The sequence below is a fragment of the Hyla sarda genome, chromosome 8 (assembly GCF_029499605.1).
Source record: "Hyla sarda isolate aHylSar1 chromosome 8, aHylSar1.hap1, whole genome shotgun sequence".
Lineage (NCBI taxonomy): Eukaryota > Metazoa > Chordata > Amphibia > Anura > Hylidae > Hyla > Hyla sarda.
In genome coordinates, this window is record NC_079196.1 from 141,662,545 (window position 1) to 141,677,704 (window position 15,160).

General features: G+C 45.6%; 1 protein-coding gene across 5 annotated transcripts in view; it reads right to left on the reverse strand.

The window, feature by feature from the left end:
- The window catches only part of VPS16 (VPS16 core subunit of CORVET and HOPS complexes), a 309,167-nt gene that overhangs the window by 286,916 nt on the left and 7,091 nt on the right, over positions 1-15,160 (reverse strand). For all 5 annotated transcript variants that reach the window (XR_008847136.1, XM_056535465.1, XM_056535467.1 and 2 more), the window contains exon 2: positions 8,394-8,482. Coding sequence is in view for 4 of the 5 variants with exons in the window: in XM_056535464.1 (XP_056391439.1) it covers positions 8,394-8,482 (89 nt within the window). In the remaining variant the exon portion in view is untranslated. The remainder of the gene's footprint in view (positions 1-8,393; positions 8,483-15,160) is intronic.

Consider the following 15,160-nt stretch of genomic DNA (forward strand, 5'->3'; position numbering starts at 1 on the left):
CGTGACATATTCTACTTTAACACAGTGATAACATTTCGTTGTTACTTGCATCCTTTCTAGGTGAAAAATCCCAAAATTTCATGAAAATTTAGAAAATTTAGCATTTTTTCTAACTTTGAAACTCTCTGCTTGTAAGGAAAATTGATATTCCAAATAAATTATATATTGATTCACATATACAATATGTCCACTTTATGTTGGCATCATTAAGTTGAAATGTTTTTACTTTTGGAAGACATCAGAGGGCTACAAAGTTCAGCAGCAATTTTCCAATTTTTCACAAAATTTTCAAAATCGGAATTTTTCAGCGACCAGTTAAGTTTTGAAGTGGATTTGAGGGGTCTTCATATTAGAAATACCGGATAAATGACCCCATTATGAAAACTGCACCCCCCAAAGTATTCAAAATGACATTCAGAAAGTGTGTTAACCCTTTAGGTGTTTCATAGGAATAGCAGCAAAATTAAAGGGGTTATCCAGGAAAAAAAACTATATATATTTAAGCATTAATAACTCTGGGATGCTTTTACTTTTCATTCTGATTCAGAGATTGTTTTTTCGTGACATATTCTACTTAATGTTAGTGGTAAATTTTTGTCGATACTTGCATCGTTTCTTGGAGAAAAATTCCAAAATTTGATGAAAAAATTTTGCATTTTTCTAACTTTGAAGCTCTCTGCTTGTAAGGAAAATAAACAAACATTCTAAATAAATTATGTTTTGAGTCACATATACAATATGTCTACTTTATGTTTGCATCATAAAGTTGACATGTTTTTACTTTTGGAAAACATCAGAGGGCTTAAAAGTTCAGAAGCCTCATTGGGATATGGGTATATTTGAACCTCTAGTTCAATACTAGTGTGTATTATTGATGCTGCGGTGGGGAGGGACGGACGTTTTGTTTGTAAGGTGGGTGGGGTGGGTCGAGGGGGGGGGGGGGGTTTATTGATGGTGTATTGTTTTTGTTATAAAACTGTTTAAAATCTTAATAAAAATACCTGATTTAAAAAAAAAAAAAAGTTCAGAAGCAATTTTCCAATTTTTCCCAAAATTTTCAAAATCGGAATTTTTTAGGGGCCAGTTCAGTTTTGAAGTGGATTTGAAGGGCCTTCATATTAGAAATACCCCATGAATTACCCCATTATAAAAACTGCACCCCTCAAAGTATTCAAAATGACATTCAGTAAGTTTGTTAACCCTTTAGGAGTTTCACAGGAATAGCAGCAAAGTGAAGGAGAAAATTCTAAATCTTCATTTTTTACACTCGCATGTTCTTGTAGACCCAGTTTTTGAAATTTTACAAGGGGTAAAAGGAGAAAAAGCCCCCCATAATTTGTAACCCAATTTCTCTCGAGTATGGAAATACCTCATATGTGTATGTCAAGTGTTCGGCGGGCGCAGTGGAGGGCTCAGAAGGGAAGGAGCGACAATGGGATTTTGGAGAGTGAGTTTTGCTTAAATGGTTTTTGGGGGCATGTCGCATTTAGGAAGCCCCTATGGTGCCAGAACAGCAACAAAAAAACAAAAAAACACATGGCATACTATTTTGGAAACTACAACCCTCAAGGCACGTAACAAGGGGTCCGGTGAGCCTTAACACCCCACAGGTGTTAGACGACTTTTCGTTATATTCGGATGTGTAAATGAAAAGAAAAATTTTTCACTAAAGTGCAAGTTTTTTCCCCAAATTTACCATTTCTACAAAGGGTAATGGGAGAAAATTCCCCCCAAACTTTGTACCGCAATTTCTCCCGAGTATGGAGATACCCCATATGTGGCCCTAAACTGTTGCCTTGAAATACAACAGGGCTCTGAAGTGAGAGAGCGCCATGCGCATTTGAGGCCTGAATAAGGAATTTGCAGTAGTGGTGGACCCACTTACAAGGATGGGGCTTGTCTCCACCAAAACCCTACAGCAGTGTCTCCCACAGGGTGCCTCCAGCTGTTGCAAGACTCCCAGCCTGCCAGGACAGTCTATGGCTGTCCGGAAACACTGGGAGTTGTGGTTTTGCCACAGCTGGAGGCGCCGTTTAGGAAACACTGCCGTATGAGACGTTTTTCATTTTTATGGGGGGCGACGTGTAAGGGGGTGTATGTGTAGTGTTTTACTTTTTATTATTTGTTAGTGTAGTGTAATGTTTTTAGGGTACATTCACACAGGCAGGGGTACAGCTGTAGGCACACTGGTGGGGAACCACTGAGTTAGATAACAGACTCTAGCTCAGTGATTCCAACCCATGTGCCTCCAGCTGTTGCAAGACTACAACTCGCAGCATGTACGGTCTGTCAGTGCACTCTGGGAGTTGTAGTTTTGCAACAGCTGGAGGCACACGGGTTGGAATCACTGAGTTAGGAAACAGACTCTAGCTCAGTGTTTCCCAACCAGTGTGCCTACAGCTGTTGCAAAACTACAATTCCCAGCACGGCCAGACAATCAGGGATGCTGGGCATGTAGTTCTGCAATATTTGTCCCCCCCCCCCCCCCCTCGCCGCCAGTGTTCCCCCCGATCTGTACCGACTGCGATCGGTGCGCAGAGCGGGAGGAAATGAACGCTAACCCCCCACCCCCCTCCTGCCATTGGTGGTCAGCCTGACCGACCAATGGCAGGGGATTGGAGGGGGTGGCAACATTGCCACCTCGCTCCTATGATTTAGGCTGGTCGGAGCAGCTCCGATCAGTCTTATTTTCTGGGAGATCGAGTCACCAGTCACCCGATTTGCCCGGATCGCGGCAAATCGCAGGTCTGAATTGACCTGCGATTTGTTGCGATCGCCGATATGGGGGGGGGGGGGGGGTCTCAGGACGTATGCATACGCCCTTCGTCCCCAAGGAGTTAAGGAGAAGATTCAAAATCTTCATTTTTTACACTCATGTTCTTGTAGACCCAGTTTTAGAAATTTTACAAGATGTAATAAGGAGAAAAAGCCCCCCAAAATTTGTAACTCTATTTCTCTCGAGTAAGGAAATACCTCACAGGTGGATGTCAAGTGCTCTGTGGGTGCACTACAAGGCTCAGAAGGGAAGGAGCGACAATGGGATTTTGGAGAGTTTTTCTGAAATGTTTTTTTGGGGGCATGTCACATTTAGGAAGCCCCTATGGTGCTAGAACAGCAAAAATAATTAAAAAGAAAAAACACATGGCATACTATTTTGGAAACTACAACCCTAAAAGGAAAGTAACAAGGGGTCCGGTGAGCCTTAACACTCCACAGGTGTTCGACGACTTTTCATTAAAGTCGAATGTGTAAATGAAATTTCCACTAAAATGCTGGTTTTCCCCCCAAATTTTAAATTTTTGCAAGGGGTTATAGGAGAAAATGCCACCCAAAATTTGTAACCCCATCTCTTCCGATTATGGAAATACCCCATGTGTGGACGTCAAGTGCACTGCTGGTGCACTACAATGCTCAGAAGAGAAGTCACATTTGGCTTTTGGAAAGCAAATTTTGCTGAAATTGTTTTTGGGAAGCCCCTAGGGTGCCAGAACAGCAAAAAAAAAAAAAATAATAATATTTCGAAGACTACACCCCTCAAGGAACGTAACAAGGGGTACAATGAGCCTCAACACCCCACAGGTGTTTGACAAATTTCCGCTAAAGTTGGACGTGAAAATGAAATATTAGATTTTTTTTTTTTCACTAAAATGCTGAGGTTAACCCAAATTTTTCATTTTCACAAGGGTTAATTGGAGAAAAAGCCTCCCAAAATGTGTAACCCCATTTCCCAGTATGGAATTACCCCATATGTGGATGTAAAGTGCTCTGCGGGCGAACTACAATGCTCAGAAGAGAAGGAGCACCATTGAGCGTTTGAGAGAATTTGGTTGGAATAGAAGTTGGGGGCCATGTGTGTTAACAAAGCCCCCCGTGGTGCCAGAACAGTGGACTCCCCACGTGACCCTTTTTGGAAACTAAACCCCTTACAGAATTTAATTAGGGGAGCAGTGAACATTTACACCCCACTAGCGTTTGACAGATCTTTGGAACAGTGGGCTGTGCAAATGAAATTTTTCATGTTCACGAACCACTGTTGCACCAGCTGTTACACCTGTGGGGTGTAAATGCTCACTGTACCCCTAATTACATTACGTGAGATGTGTAGTTTCCAAAATGGGGTCACATTTGGGGGAAGTCCACTGTTCTGGCACTATGGGGGCTTTGTAAACAGACATGGCATTCAATTTCGGACACATTTTCTCTCCCAAAGCCCAATGGCTCTCTTCTGAGCATTGCAGTGCGCCAGCAGAGCAATTTACATCCACATATGGGGTATGTTTTTACTCAGAAGAAATGGGGCTACAAGTTTTGGGGGCTTTTTTCCTATTCTCCCTTGTGAAAATGAAAAATGTAGGGTAACACCAGCATTTTAGTGAAAAAAATTTTTTCTTCATTTTCACATCCAACTTGAACGAACATTTGTCAAACACCTGTGGGGTGTTAAGGCTCACTATACCCCTTGTTACATTCCGTGAGGGGTGTAGTTTCCAAAATGTGGTCACATCTGGGAATTTGTTTTGCGTTTATGTCAGAACCGCTGTAAAATCAGCCACCTCTGTGCAAATCACCAATTGTGACCTCAAATGTACATAGTGCGCTCTCACTCCTGAGCCTTGTGCGTCCGCAGAACATTTTACGCCCACATATGGGGTATTTCCGTATTTAGGAGAAATTGCATTACATATTATGGGGGTCTTTTTTTTTCCCCTTTTACCGCTTGTGAAAGTTAAAAGTATGGGGCAACACCAGCATGTTCGTGTAAAAATTTATTTTTTTTACACTAACATGCTGGTGTAGACCCCAACTTTACCTTTTCATAAGGGGTAAAAGGAGAAAAAGCCCCCCCAAAATTTCTAATGCAATTTCTCTCGAGTACGGAGATACCCCATATGTGGCACTAAACGGTTTCCTTAAAATACAACAGGGCTCCAAAGCGAGAGAGCGCCATGCAGATTTGAGGCCTAAATTGGGGATTTTAATCTGCCACAAAAATACCCCACGGCAGTATTTCCCAAACAGGGTGTCTTCAACTGTTGCAAAACTCCCAGCATACTGGGAGTTGTTTTTTCAACAGCTGGAGGCTCTGTTTTGGAAACAGTGCTGTACAAGATTTTTTATTTTTTTTTTATTGCGACTGGGACTGTGTAGGGGTATGTGTATATGTAGTGCTTTACTTTTCATTTTGTGTAGTGTAGCGTTTTTAGGATACATTAACACGGTTGGGTTTACAGCGAGTTTGAGCTGCAGTGGAAAATTTGCCGCAGAAAACTTGCTGTAAACCCACCTGTGTGAATGTACCCTGTACATTCACATGGGGGGGGGGGGGGGGGGGGGGGAAAGAGCATGCTCTTTGGTAGTCTGTGTATGCTGGGAGTTGTCGTTATGGAACAGCTGAATGCACACTTTTTCATAGAAAAAATGTGCCTCCAGCTGTTGCACCAGGAGAAATGCTAGCACAGGCTTCCAGTATCCCTAGTGTCAGGTGCTGCACATCTCGTATCTTCAAAGCATAGACAATTGCCTTCAGATGACCCCCAAAGATAAAAGTCTAAGGGGGTCAGATCGGGTGACCTTGGGGGCCATTCAACTGGCCCACGACGACCAATCCACTTTCCAGAAAACTGTTCATCTAGGAATGCTCGGACCTGACACCCGTAATGTGGTGGTGCACCATCTTGCTGTAAAAACTCAGGGAACGTGCCAGCTTCAGTGCATAAAGAGTGAAACAAATCATCATGTAGCAATTTCACATATCCAGTGGCCTTGAGGTTTCCATTGATGAAGAATGGACCCACTATCTTTGTACCCCATATACCACACCATACCATCAATTTTTGTGTTCCAACCGTCTTGGAGGGATCTATCCAATGTGGGTTAGTGTCAGACCAATAGCGGTGGTTTTGTTTGTTAACTTCACCATTCACATAAAAGTTTGCCTCATCACTGAACAAAATCTTCTGCGTAAACTGAGGGTCCTGTTCCAATTTTCGTTTTGCCCATTCTGCAGCACTTGAAACTACAGATACTGGAAGCCTGTGCTAGCATTTCTCCTGCAGTGTTGCTATCAGTGTGTGAAGAGTGGGAGAAGAGGGTTGCATTGACAATCCAACACAATGGGCAGCACATTTTATAAGTGGTCAGAAACTTGTAAATAACTCATGAAAGAATAAAGTTATGTTATGTTAAAACCAAGCACATCATTGTTTTTCTTGTGAAATTCCCAATAAGTTTGATGTGTCACATGACCCTCTTCCTATTGAAAAAAACAAAAGTTGGGTTCAAAATGGCCGCCATGGTCACCACCCATCTTGAAAAGTTTCCCCCCCCCCTCACATATACTAATGTGCCACAAACAGGAAGTTAATATCACCAACCACTCCCATTTTATTAAGGTGTATCCACATAAATGGCACACCCTGTACAACTCCCAGCATGCCCTTTGGCTTTGCATACTGCGAATTGTTGCTAAGCAACAGTAGGCGGTGAACAGGCCTCACCTCCTGTTGTATCCTGGCACCGGGACCACCGCCGCTGTATCCTGCCGCCGGGACCGATCCTGCTGCTCCTGTCGCCGCCACTGCACACGAGGGGACCCCTGCCGGACCAGGGCAAGGTAGGAGACCCCTGCCAGCCCCGATAGCCACAATGATCGCCGTCACGATCACCGCCCAAAAGGGTCGTGATTTGCCGCAATCGCCGACATGGGGGGGGGGTTTCTCAGGACCCCCTGGGCGATGTGCCAGGATGGCTGCTGATAGATATCAGCAGTCATCCTGTTCCAATCACCGCGTCCGGAGACGCGGTGATCCAGGAAAGCTGTGCCGTAAAGGTATGGCGCTGTGTGCTAAGTACATCTTAGCAGCGCCGTACATTTACGGCGCTCGTCCTTAAGGGGTTAAAATATTATGTTAATTAAAAACTGCACAGTCAATGGTGTATACATTAAAAAGTACCTAAGTCCAAAATTGCATATTTTGGTCACTCTGTATACCCTTAAAAAATGCATAAAAAGCGATCAAAAAGCCCAATCAAAACAAAAATGGTACCGATAAAAACTAGAGATCATGGTGCAAAAAAATTAGCTCCCACACATCCCAGTATACGGAAAAATGAAAAAGTTATAGGGGTCAGAACAGGACAAATTTAAAACCACCAATTTACATGCAAAAAATTATAATTTTTTTAACAGAAGAAAAACAAAATTAAACCTATAAGTTTGTATCATTTTAGGTTGGGTATCATTTTAATCGTATGGACCTACAGAATAATGATAAGGTGTAATTTTTATTGAAAAGTGCACTGCATAGAAAAAGTAGCTGATGGTAGTTTTTTTTATTTTTTTTCAATTTTGTCCCACAAAAGTGTAGGTGTGCAATAAGGGGCAATTAAACAAACACTGGGCAAAGGAACAGTGGCATAGTTGCCCATAGCAACCAGATTTCAGGTTTCATTTTACTTTTTAAAAATTAAAGCTTGAAAGTTATTGGTTGCAACTATTCCAATGTTAGTTAGAACAAGGTTTGACACTATTGATTTACTACTTCTTATTACTAGGTAAGGGCTGGTTAACATCACGTTTTATCACATACGGCAGCGCATACGGCAGGGGGGGAGCTAAAACCTTGCGCTCCTGTATGCCTTTCTATGTCCACCCATATGTAATTAATTTCAATGAGCCGGCCGGAGTGAAACGTTTGGTCCGGTCGGCTCATTTTTGCACTTTTTCCCCGGAGCTAAAACTGTGGTCAACCACGGTTTTAGGTCTGGTTGTAAAAGCGCATACGGTGCAAAAATGAGCCGAACGGACCGAATGTTTCACTCCGGCCAGCTCATTGAAATTAATTACATATGGGAGCGCATAGAAAGGCATACAGGACCGCAAGGTTTTAGCTCTCCCCTGCCGTATGCGCTCTCGTATGGGAAAAAACGAGATGTGAACCCACCCTAAGAAGAAGATACTATAATGTCAGCTGACACAGATCATGGAGTATTAGGCTTTCTTTTCAAATATTTACAAATTTTACAGTATATTTAATTTATTGTAGGGGTATTTAATTTATTGTAGAGTATAATCTGATGCATTTTTGGGTTAATTAAAGTATAGTGATGTTTCCAGGAAGTATAGTATATGGCAGTATATATGGGGGTCACAGAGTGTGGAAGGATTATAATCACTATTTACTTTATATAGAAGATGAGCCACTGATTCAAAAGTAAGGAACCAATTATGTCTGGGTATGAAACTCTTTAGAGGCGAGAAGTCACGGCAGTATGAACCAAATGAAGGTTTAAAGGAATGACTAGAGATGACATTACCTGTAAGTCACTGGATGTCATTGAGTATTCTGCCTGTGTCCTATAAGCAGTGTATATACATAAAATCTAAAACGTACCTATTGGTCCTCCATATGGGCCAACAGCTACAAGGCAATCTTTGAACTCTTCTTTGATATTCCATTCCATTTGGTACAGATCAAATTTTCTGAAGGAAAAAAAAAACAAAATCATTATGAACATATTACCGCAATTATTTTTTGTAATATGGATTAAAAGGGTATTCCAGCCTTTATCACATATCTAGTGGACAGGTAATAAATGCTACATTGGTGGGAGTCTAACTGCTAACACCGTTCTATTCGTAGCCCCTACTGGAAAGAAAAACCTTCACTAGGCTCTAGACAGACAGGGTAATGTAAAAGGCCAATAGCAACCAATTAAGATTGCTTCCTAATTTTTTTTTTTTAAAGGCCTCTGAAACATTAAAAGCAAAAATCTGATTGCTTACCATATGCAACTGGTCAAGTTTTCCTCTGCACAGGTTTTGATAAAATCTCCCCAACTGTCTGCAAGATTACAGATCCCTACATATTACTCCCTACATATTTGAGATCGCCAAGTGTTGAATTATCAGAACTCTTAAAATGTAACATTATTAATCCTGTACAATTAACTGCATAAAAGCAAACCAATAGCAAAATTGCAGATTTTTGGTCACATCACATCCCAGAAAAATTAAAATTCCAAAAGGAATGAAAAGTAATCAAAATGTCCCACCAAAACAAAGAAGCTACAGAGAAACCAGATCACGGCGCAAAAAAATGAGCCATCATACTGCCCCATATATACAATAATTGATCCACAGTATGAAAACAACATCTGTTTTTGGTGAAGTACACTGAATAAAAATGAAAGCGACAAATTGCGACACCCACCCCCCTCCAACCACACACAAATAATATTTTTGTTTCAATATTTATTCATTTTACCATTTTACAATATTGCTGTATATTAATCCCAGTTTTTATAAGTGCAAGAAAACAACACCAAGTAGTACTTACCTATCTTGATCCAGCAGTTGAGATAAAACAGTCTATTATTTTGATGCATAGTTATTAGGGATCGACCGATATTGATTTTTTTTTTAGAGCCGATACCGATAACCTGTGAACTTTCAGGCAGATAGCCGATAATTTTTGGGGAAAAAAAAATTTCTACACAAATCTGCTGTTAAATGAACAAGTTTATTGTTAATGTTTAGCTTTTTTGTAAATCTTTTTTTTCATTGGTAAATAAACATAAATGCCCCCCTGTCTTGTGACCCCCACATATAATGCCCCATGTCCTGTGCCCCTCACATATAATGCCCCCTGTCCTGCCCCCTCAGGGGGCATTATATGTGAGGGGCACAGGACATGGGGCATTATATGTGAGGGGCACCGGACAGGGGGCATTATAAGTCAGGGGCACATGTCAGCGGGGCATTATATGGGCACATGATGCGGGTGCTGTCATGTGCCTCCACATATAATGCCCCCATCATGTGCCCCTCATATATAATACCCCCTGTCCTGTGATCCCCACATATAATGCCCCATGTCCTGTGTTCCTCACATATAATGCCCCCCTGACATGTGCCCCTCACTTACAATTTGCCCCCCTCACTTATAATTTGCCCGTCCATACAGCGCACGAGCAGTGGTCACCTTTCTCGCGCTGCTCTGTTCTTGCAGTGTGATTGAGAGATGCGGGGACGTGATCTCCGAGCGCCGGCGCGATGATGTGATGTCATCGCGCCAGCCTGCCGTGGATGGCTTCCCTGCGGCTCTCACTCCCACTGCAAGAATGGAGTGCGAGAAAGGTGAGGGAGTGGTGGAGCGGGACAACTGACAGCTCCTGCTCCACCATGCTGTCAGCTGTCAGGGAGGAGCAAAAATCTCGGGGGGGGGGGGGGGGGGAGGGCGGCCCTGGATCCGCCACTGCTAACATGAGGGAGGGGGGGGGTCGTATTTGCACACTGAGCCAAATATTACAAAATAGTCTCTGAAGTTCAGGGTCCTGAAGTCCCGCAATACGTGTGCATGCCTTGTTTTGCCATGCAGAGCAGCGCAGGACGCATTATCGGCAGGTTAGATGCCGATACCAATAACGTTCAAAATCGTGAATATCGGCCAATCTGATAATCGGTCGATCCCTAATAGTTATCCCCCCCCGATCCCTAATAGTTATCCCCCCCCCCCCCCAACAGGAGATTACATGAGGTGAGGGGTTTGTTACAGTGTGTCGTGTCAGAGAATAAAGTTGGTTTAAGACGCCATGATGTCTATTTCCAACCATGATTGAACTTTGTACTACCTTTCTTAGAAAACTAAAATTTTTCTGGAAGGAATGCAGGGGGCCTCACAGGGTTTGAGAAGTGTTCTGACACTTCCGACAGTCACCCCAGTAGTAAGGAGATTACACGAGGAGGGGGTTCATTACAGTGTGTCACCCAGAAGTAAAGTGGGGATGTGCCAAAGGGTGGAGTCCAGGGGGCGGCAAAATTAGCTTTTGCCTTGGGTGCACACGCTGCGGGACGGATATGCTGCAGCTCCGATCCCCATATTTCCAGGCGATATTCCCTGGTCCCCCAGCAAAATGATGGGGAAAGAGCAGGTGTGGTGCTTCTGAGCATGGAGCCAGGATCCAAAGAGGACTACTCAGCTTCAGGTACTGAACTCCTTCCCCTCTACACCTCTGTCACCCATGTACACCCCTCTGTCACCCCTTAAATATAGGTATAATACTATTAGGGTAGGGTCACATGTACAGGATCTCCTGCATATATGATGCGCACTATTTGAAGCTGTGTTCAGTCAATTAGTTTTCATTGAAATCGCAGCTTCAAATATGCATAAGATCCTGTACATGTGACCCTACCCTTAATATAGATAAGTGCATTCCACTTCTATTAACTCTGTTAATGCTATCAGGATGAATAGAGGAGGAATGGGGGCATTTTTCTATACCAATAGTATTTTGTATATCTAGGATAGAAACACATAATATATATATATATATATATATATATATATATATATATATATATATATATATATATATATATATATATATATATATGAAAAATATTTGCAGCACTCAGACAAAGTTTAGGTAAAAAAAAAAAGTGGAGCTTTTTCCATCCCAAAAAAGCGACGTTTCTGCTGGCTCACCCAGTCATTATCAAACGGTATAAACTGTTTGATAATGGCTGGGTGAGCTAGCCGAAACATCGCTTTTCTGGATGGAATAAAGCTCCACTTTTTTTCACACCATAACTTTGAGTGCTGCAAATATTTTTCTTTTATATCTGAAGAGTCCTGGACCAAGACTGTTTGTTTGTGGGCAACTAAACCTATGCACTCTGGTAGTGCTGCTTCTGTGAATTGGAGATAAATAAATCACTGCTTTGTGTCTGGCCACAAAAGATGTAAGGCAGGGGTCTCAAACTGGCGGCCCTCCAGATGTTACAAAACTTCAACTTCCAGCATGCCCGACAGCTGTCAGCTGCAGCAAACGGCTGTTTGGGCATGTCCAGGCATGCTGGGAGTTGAAGTTTTGCAACATCTGGAGGGCCGCCAGTTTGAGACCCCTGATGTAACGGGTGATGAACGGCATCGCCTCTTAACTCCCTCTTGGCTGACTTGGTAGAAGGCTTACATTGCTTTCCCAGCTCAGGAGCCTTCTGATCTTTAAGGGGTCTTAAAGATAGGCGATAAGATGCCTGATCGCAGGGGTCCCGCCGATGAGGACCCCCGTGATCTTTCAAGCAGCACCCTGTTACCATCAGCCCCCGAAGCATGTTCACTGGCAATCACGGGGCCGGAGTATTGTCACGTCACGGCTCCGCCCAGTCTGACATCACACTCCGTCCCCTCAATGCAAGCCTATGGGAGGGAGCGTGATGTCACAATACTCCGGCCCCATGATTGCCAGTCATCAGACCGAGAGCAAACATGCTCCGGGGCTGATAATAACGGCGTGCTGCACGAAAGATTACGGGGGTCCCCCGTGGTGTGACCCCCGCGATCAGGCATCTTATGCCCTATCCTTTGGATAGGGGATAAGATGTTTTAGCGCCGGAGTACCCCTTTAAACTGAAAATCCCTTTTAGAGCAGGGACTCTGTTCAGGGCTCCTATATAGTGAACAGTGGTGCACTGTACACCGCTGTTTACTGTACAGGCTGCGGAGTTAATAGCATCACCATTTAACTCCTTAGGCTCCTTTAACACTATATTATTGTTCCGTTTAGGAACTTCCGTCAGAAGTTCCGTCACTATATCATGGAAAACTAGCCGTTACAAAACCCTAACGGCAGCGACTAAATCGCATTGCAGCCTATGGGGTTTTGGAACTGCCCGTTTGAACCCGTATATGCCCGTAATTCCTTACGGACGTTATATAGTGATGGGACATCGTGGCGGAAAAATTACTGCATGCAGATGTCCCGTCACCGTATAACGTCCGTAAGGAATTACGGGCATATACGGGTGCAGCCATTTACGGTGCCCCGTGAGCTCCAGTGATGGTCACTCACCTGTGCTCGGGGCTCCGGCGTGTCCTCTTCGGGATCCTCTGCATCGTCGGCGCTCTCCATCGACGCCATCACGTCGCTGCCCACGCCGTCCCATCATCCAATAGGAGCGGCGTGCGGAGCGACATGATGGCGGCGATGGAGAGCGCGGATGCAGGGTAAGCAGTGGACTTGCCGGAGCTTCGGGAAAACGGCGACCGCGATGGAAGGGGACATCAAGGGCAGCGGTGACGATCCGGAGCGGCGGGGACAGGTGAGTACAACTTCCTCTAACAGTGGTCTACAACCTGCGGACCTCCAGATGTTGCAAAACTACAACACCCAGCATACCCGGACAGCCAACGCTGTCGGGGCATGCTGGGTGTTGTAGTTTTGCAACATCTGGAGGTCCGCAGTTTGTAGACCACTGTCCTATACTTTACATTGCACGGATCCCTCAACATGCGATGGTTTCAACAAACGATGGTCCATTTGGAACAGATTACCATCGTATGTTGAGTGACCACTGTACAGCGCAGCATATACTTGATTAATTATGTCTACCACTGTTTTTCAGCTCAATTGTAAAACGCAGTCGCCAGTCACCTCATCAGCTGTAGAAGGTACTGATGGGAGTGTGTGGTGCAATATGCAGACGACAAAATCATGCTGATTGAAGAACAAAATAGTTTTATATGTTTCCTATACATAGGGTGACCACGTGTCCCGGATCGCCCGGGACAGTCCCGCATTTGGAGAGTCTGTCCCGGTCACCTTCATTCCGGGACAATGCAGTGTCCCAGAATGATCTGAGCCCGTGAGCCGCCGTCCGCCATTTAAATGGTATGGGGGACTCGTTTAATGTCCCCGATACCATGTCCGATACTTGCTGCCGCTCTGCTGCCCAGTCCTCCCGTCCACTTCATAGTCTTCCATGGAGGAGCATGTGACACACACGTCACTCCGCCTCCTCCCCTGCGCCCAGCGTAATGCTACGGAGGAAGCGGAGTGACGTATATGTCACATGCTCCTCCATAGGACACAATCATGCGGACCGGGAGGACGGAAGAACGGGGCAGTGGAGCGGTAGCACCCGACGGAGGACAGCCGCAGGTGAGCTGTGTGCTGCTGCTAATGTCTCCAGGGGGGCGCTGCTGCTGCTGCTGCTAATGTCTACAGGGGGGCCCTGCTGCTGCTGCTAATGTCTACAGGGGGGCCCTGCTGCTGCTGCTGCTGCTAATGTCTACAGGGGGGCCCTGCTGCTGCTAATGTCTACAGGGGGGCCCTGCTGCTGCTAATGTCTACAGGGGGACCCTGCTGCTGCTGCTAATGTCTACAGGGGGGCCCTGCTGCTGCTGCTGCTAATGTCTACAGGGGGGCCCTGCTGCTGCTAATGTCTACAGGGGGGCCCTGCTGCTGCTAATGTCTACAGGGGGGCCCTGCTGCTGCTAATGTCTACAGGGGGGCCCTGCTGCTGCTAATGTCTACAGGGGGGCCCTGCTGCTGCTGCTGCTGCTAATGTCTACAGGGGGGCCCTGCTGCTGCTGCTGCTAATGTCTACAGGGGGGCCCTGCTGCTGCTGCTAATGTCTACAGGGGGGCCCTGCTGCTGCTGCTAATGTCTACAGGGGGGCCTGCTGCTGCTGCTAATGTCTACAGGGGGGCCCTGCTGCTGCTGCTAATGTCTACAGGGGGGCCCTGCTGCTGCTGCTAATGTCTACAGGGGGGCCCTGCTGCTGCTAATGTCTACAGGGGGGCCCTGCTGCTGCTAATGTCTACAGGGGGGCCCTGCTGCTGCTAATGTCTACAGGGGGGCCCTGCTGCTGCTAATGTCTACAGGGGGGCCCTGCTGCTGCTAATGTCTACAGGGGGGCCCTGCTGCTGCTGCTGCTAATGTCTACAGGGGGGCCCTGCTGCTGCTGCTAATGTCTACAGGGGGGCCCTGCTGCTGCGGCTAATGTCTACGGGGGGCCCTGCTGCTGCTGCTAATGTCTACGGGGGGCCCTGCTGCTGCTGCTAATGTCTACAGGGGGGCCCTGCTGCTGCGGCTAATGTCTACGGGGGGCCCTGCTGCTGCTGCTAATGTCTACGGGGGGCCCTGCTGCTGCTGCTAATGTCTACAGGGGGGCCCTGCTGCTGCTGCTAATGTCTACAGGGGGGCCCTGCTGCTGCTGCTAATGTCTACAGGGGGGCCCTGCTGCTGCTGCTAATGTCTACAGGGGGGCCCTGCTGCTGCTGCTGCTAATGTCTACAGGGGGGCCCTGCTGCTGCTGCTGCTAATGTCTACAGGGGGGCCCTGCTGCTGCTGCTGCTAATGTCTACAGGGGGGC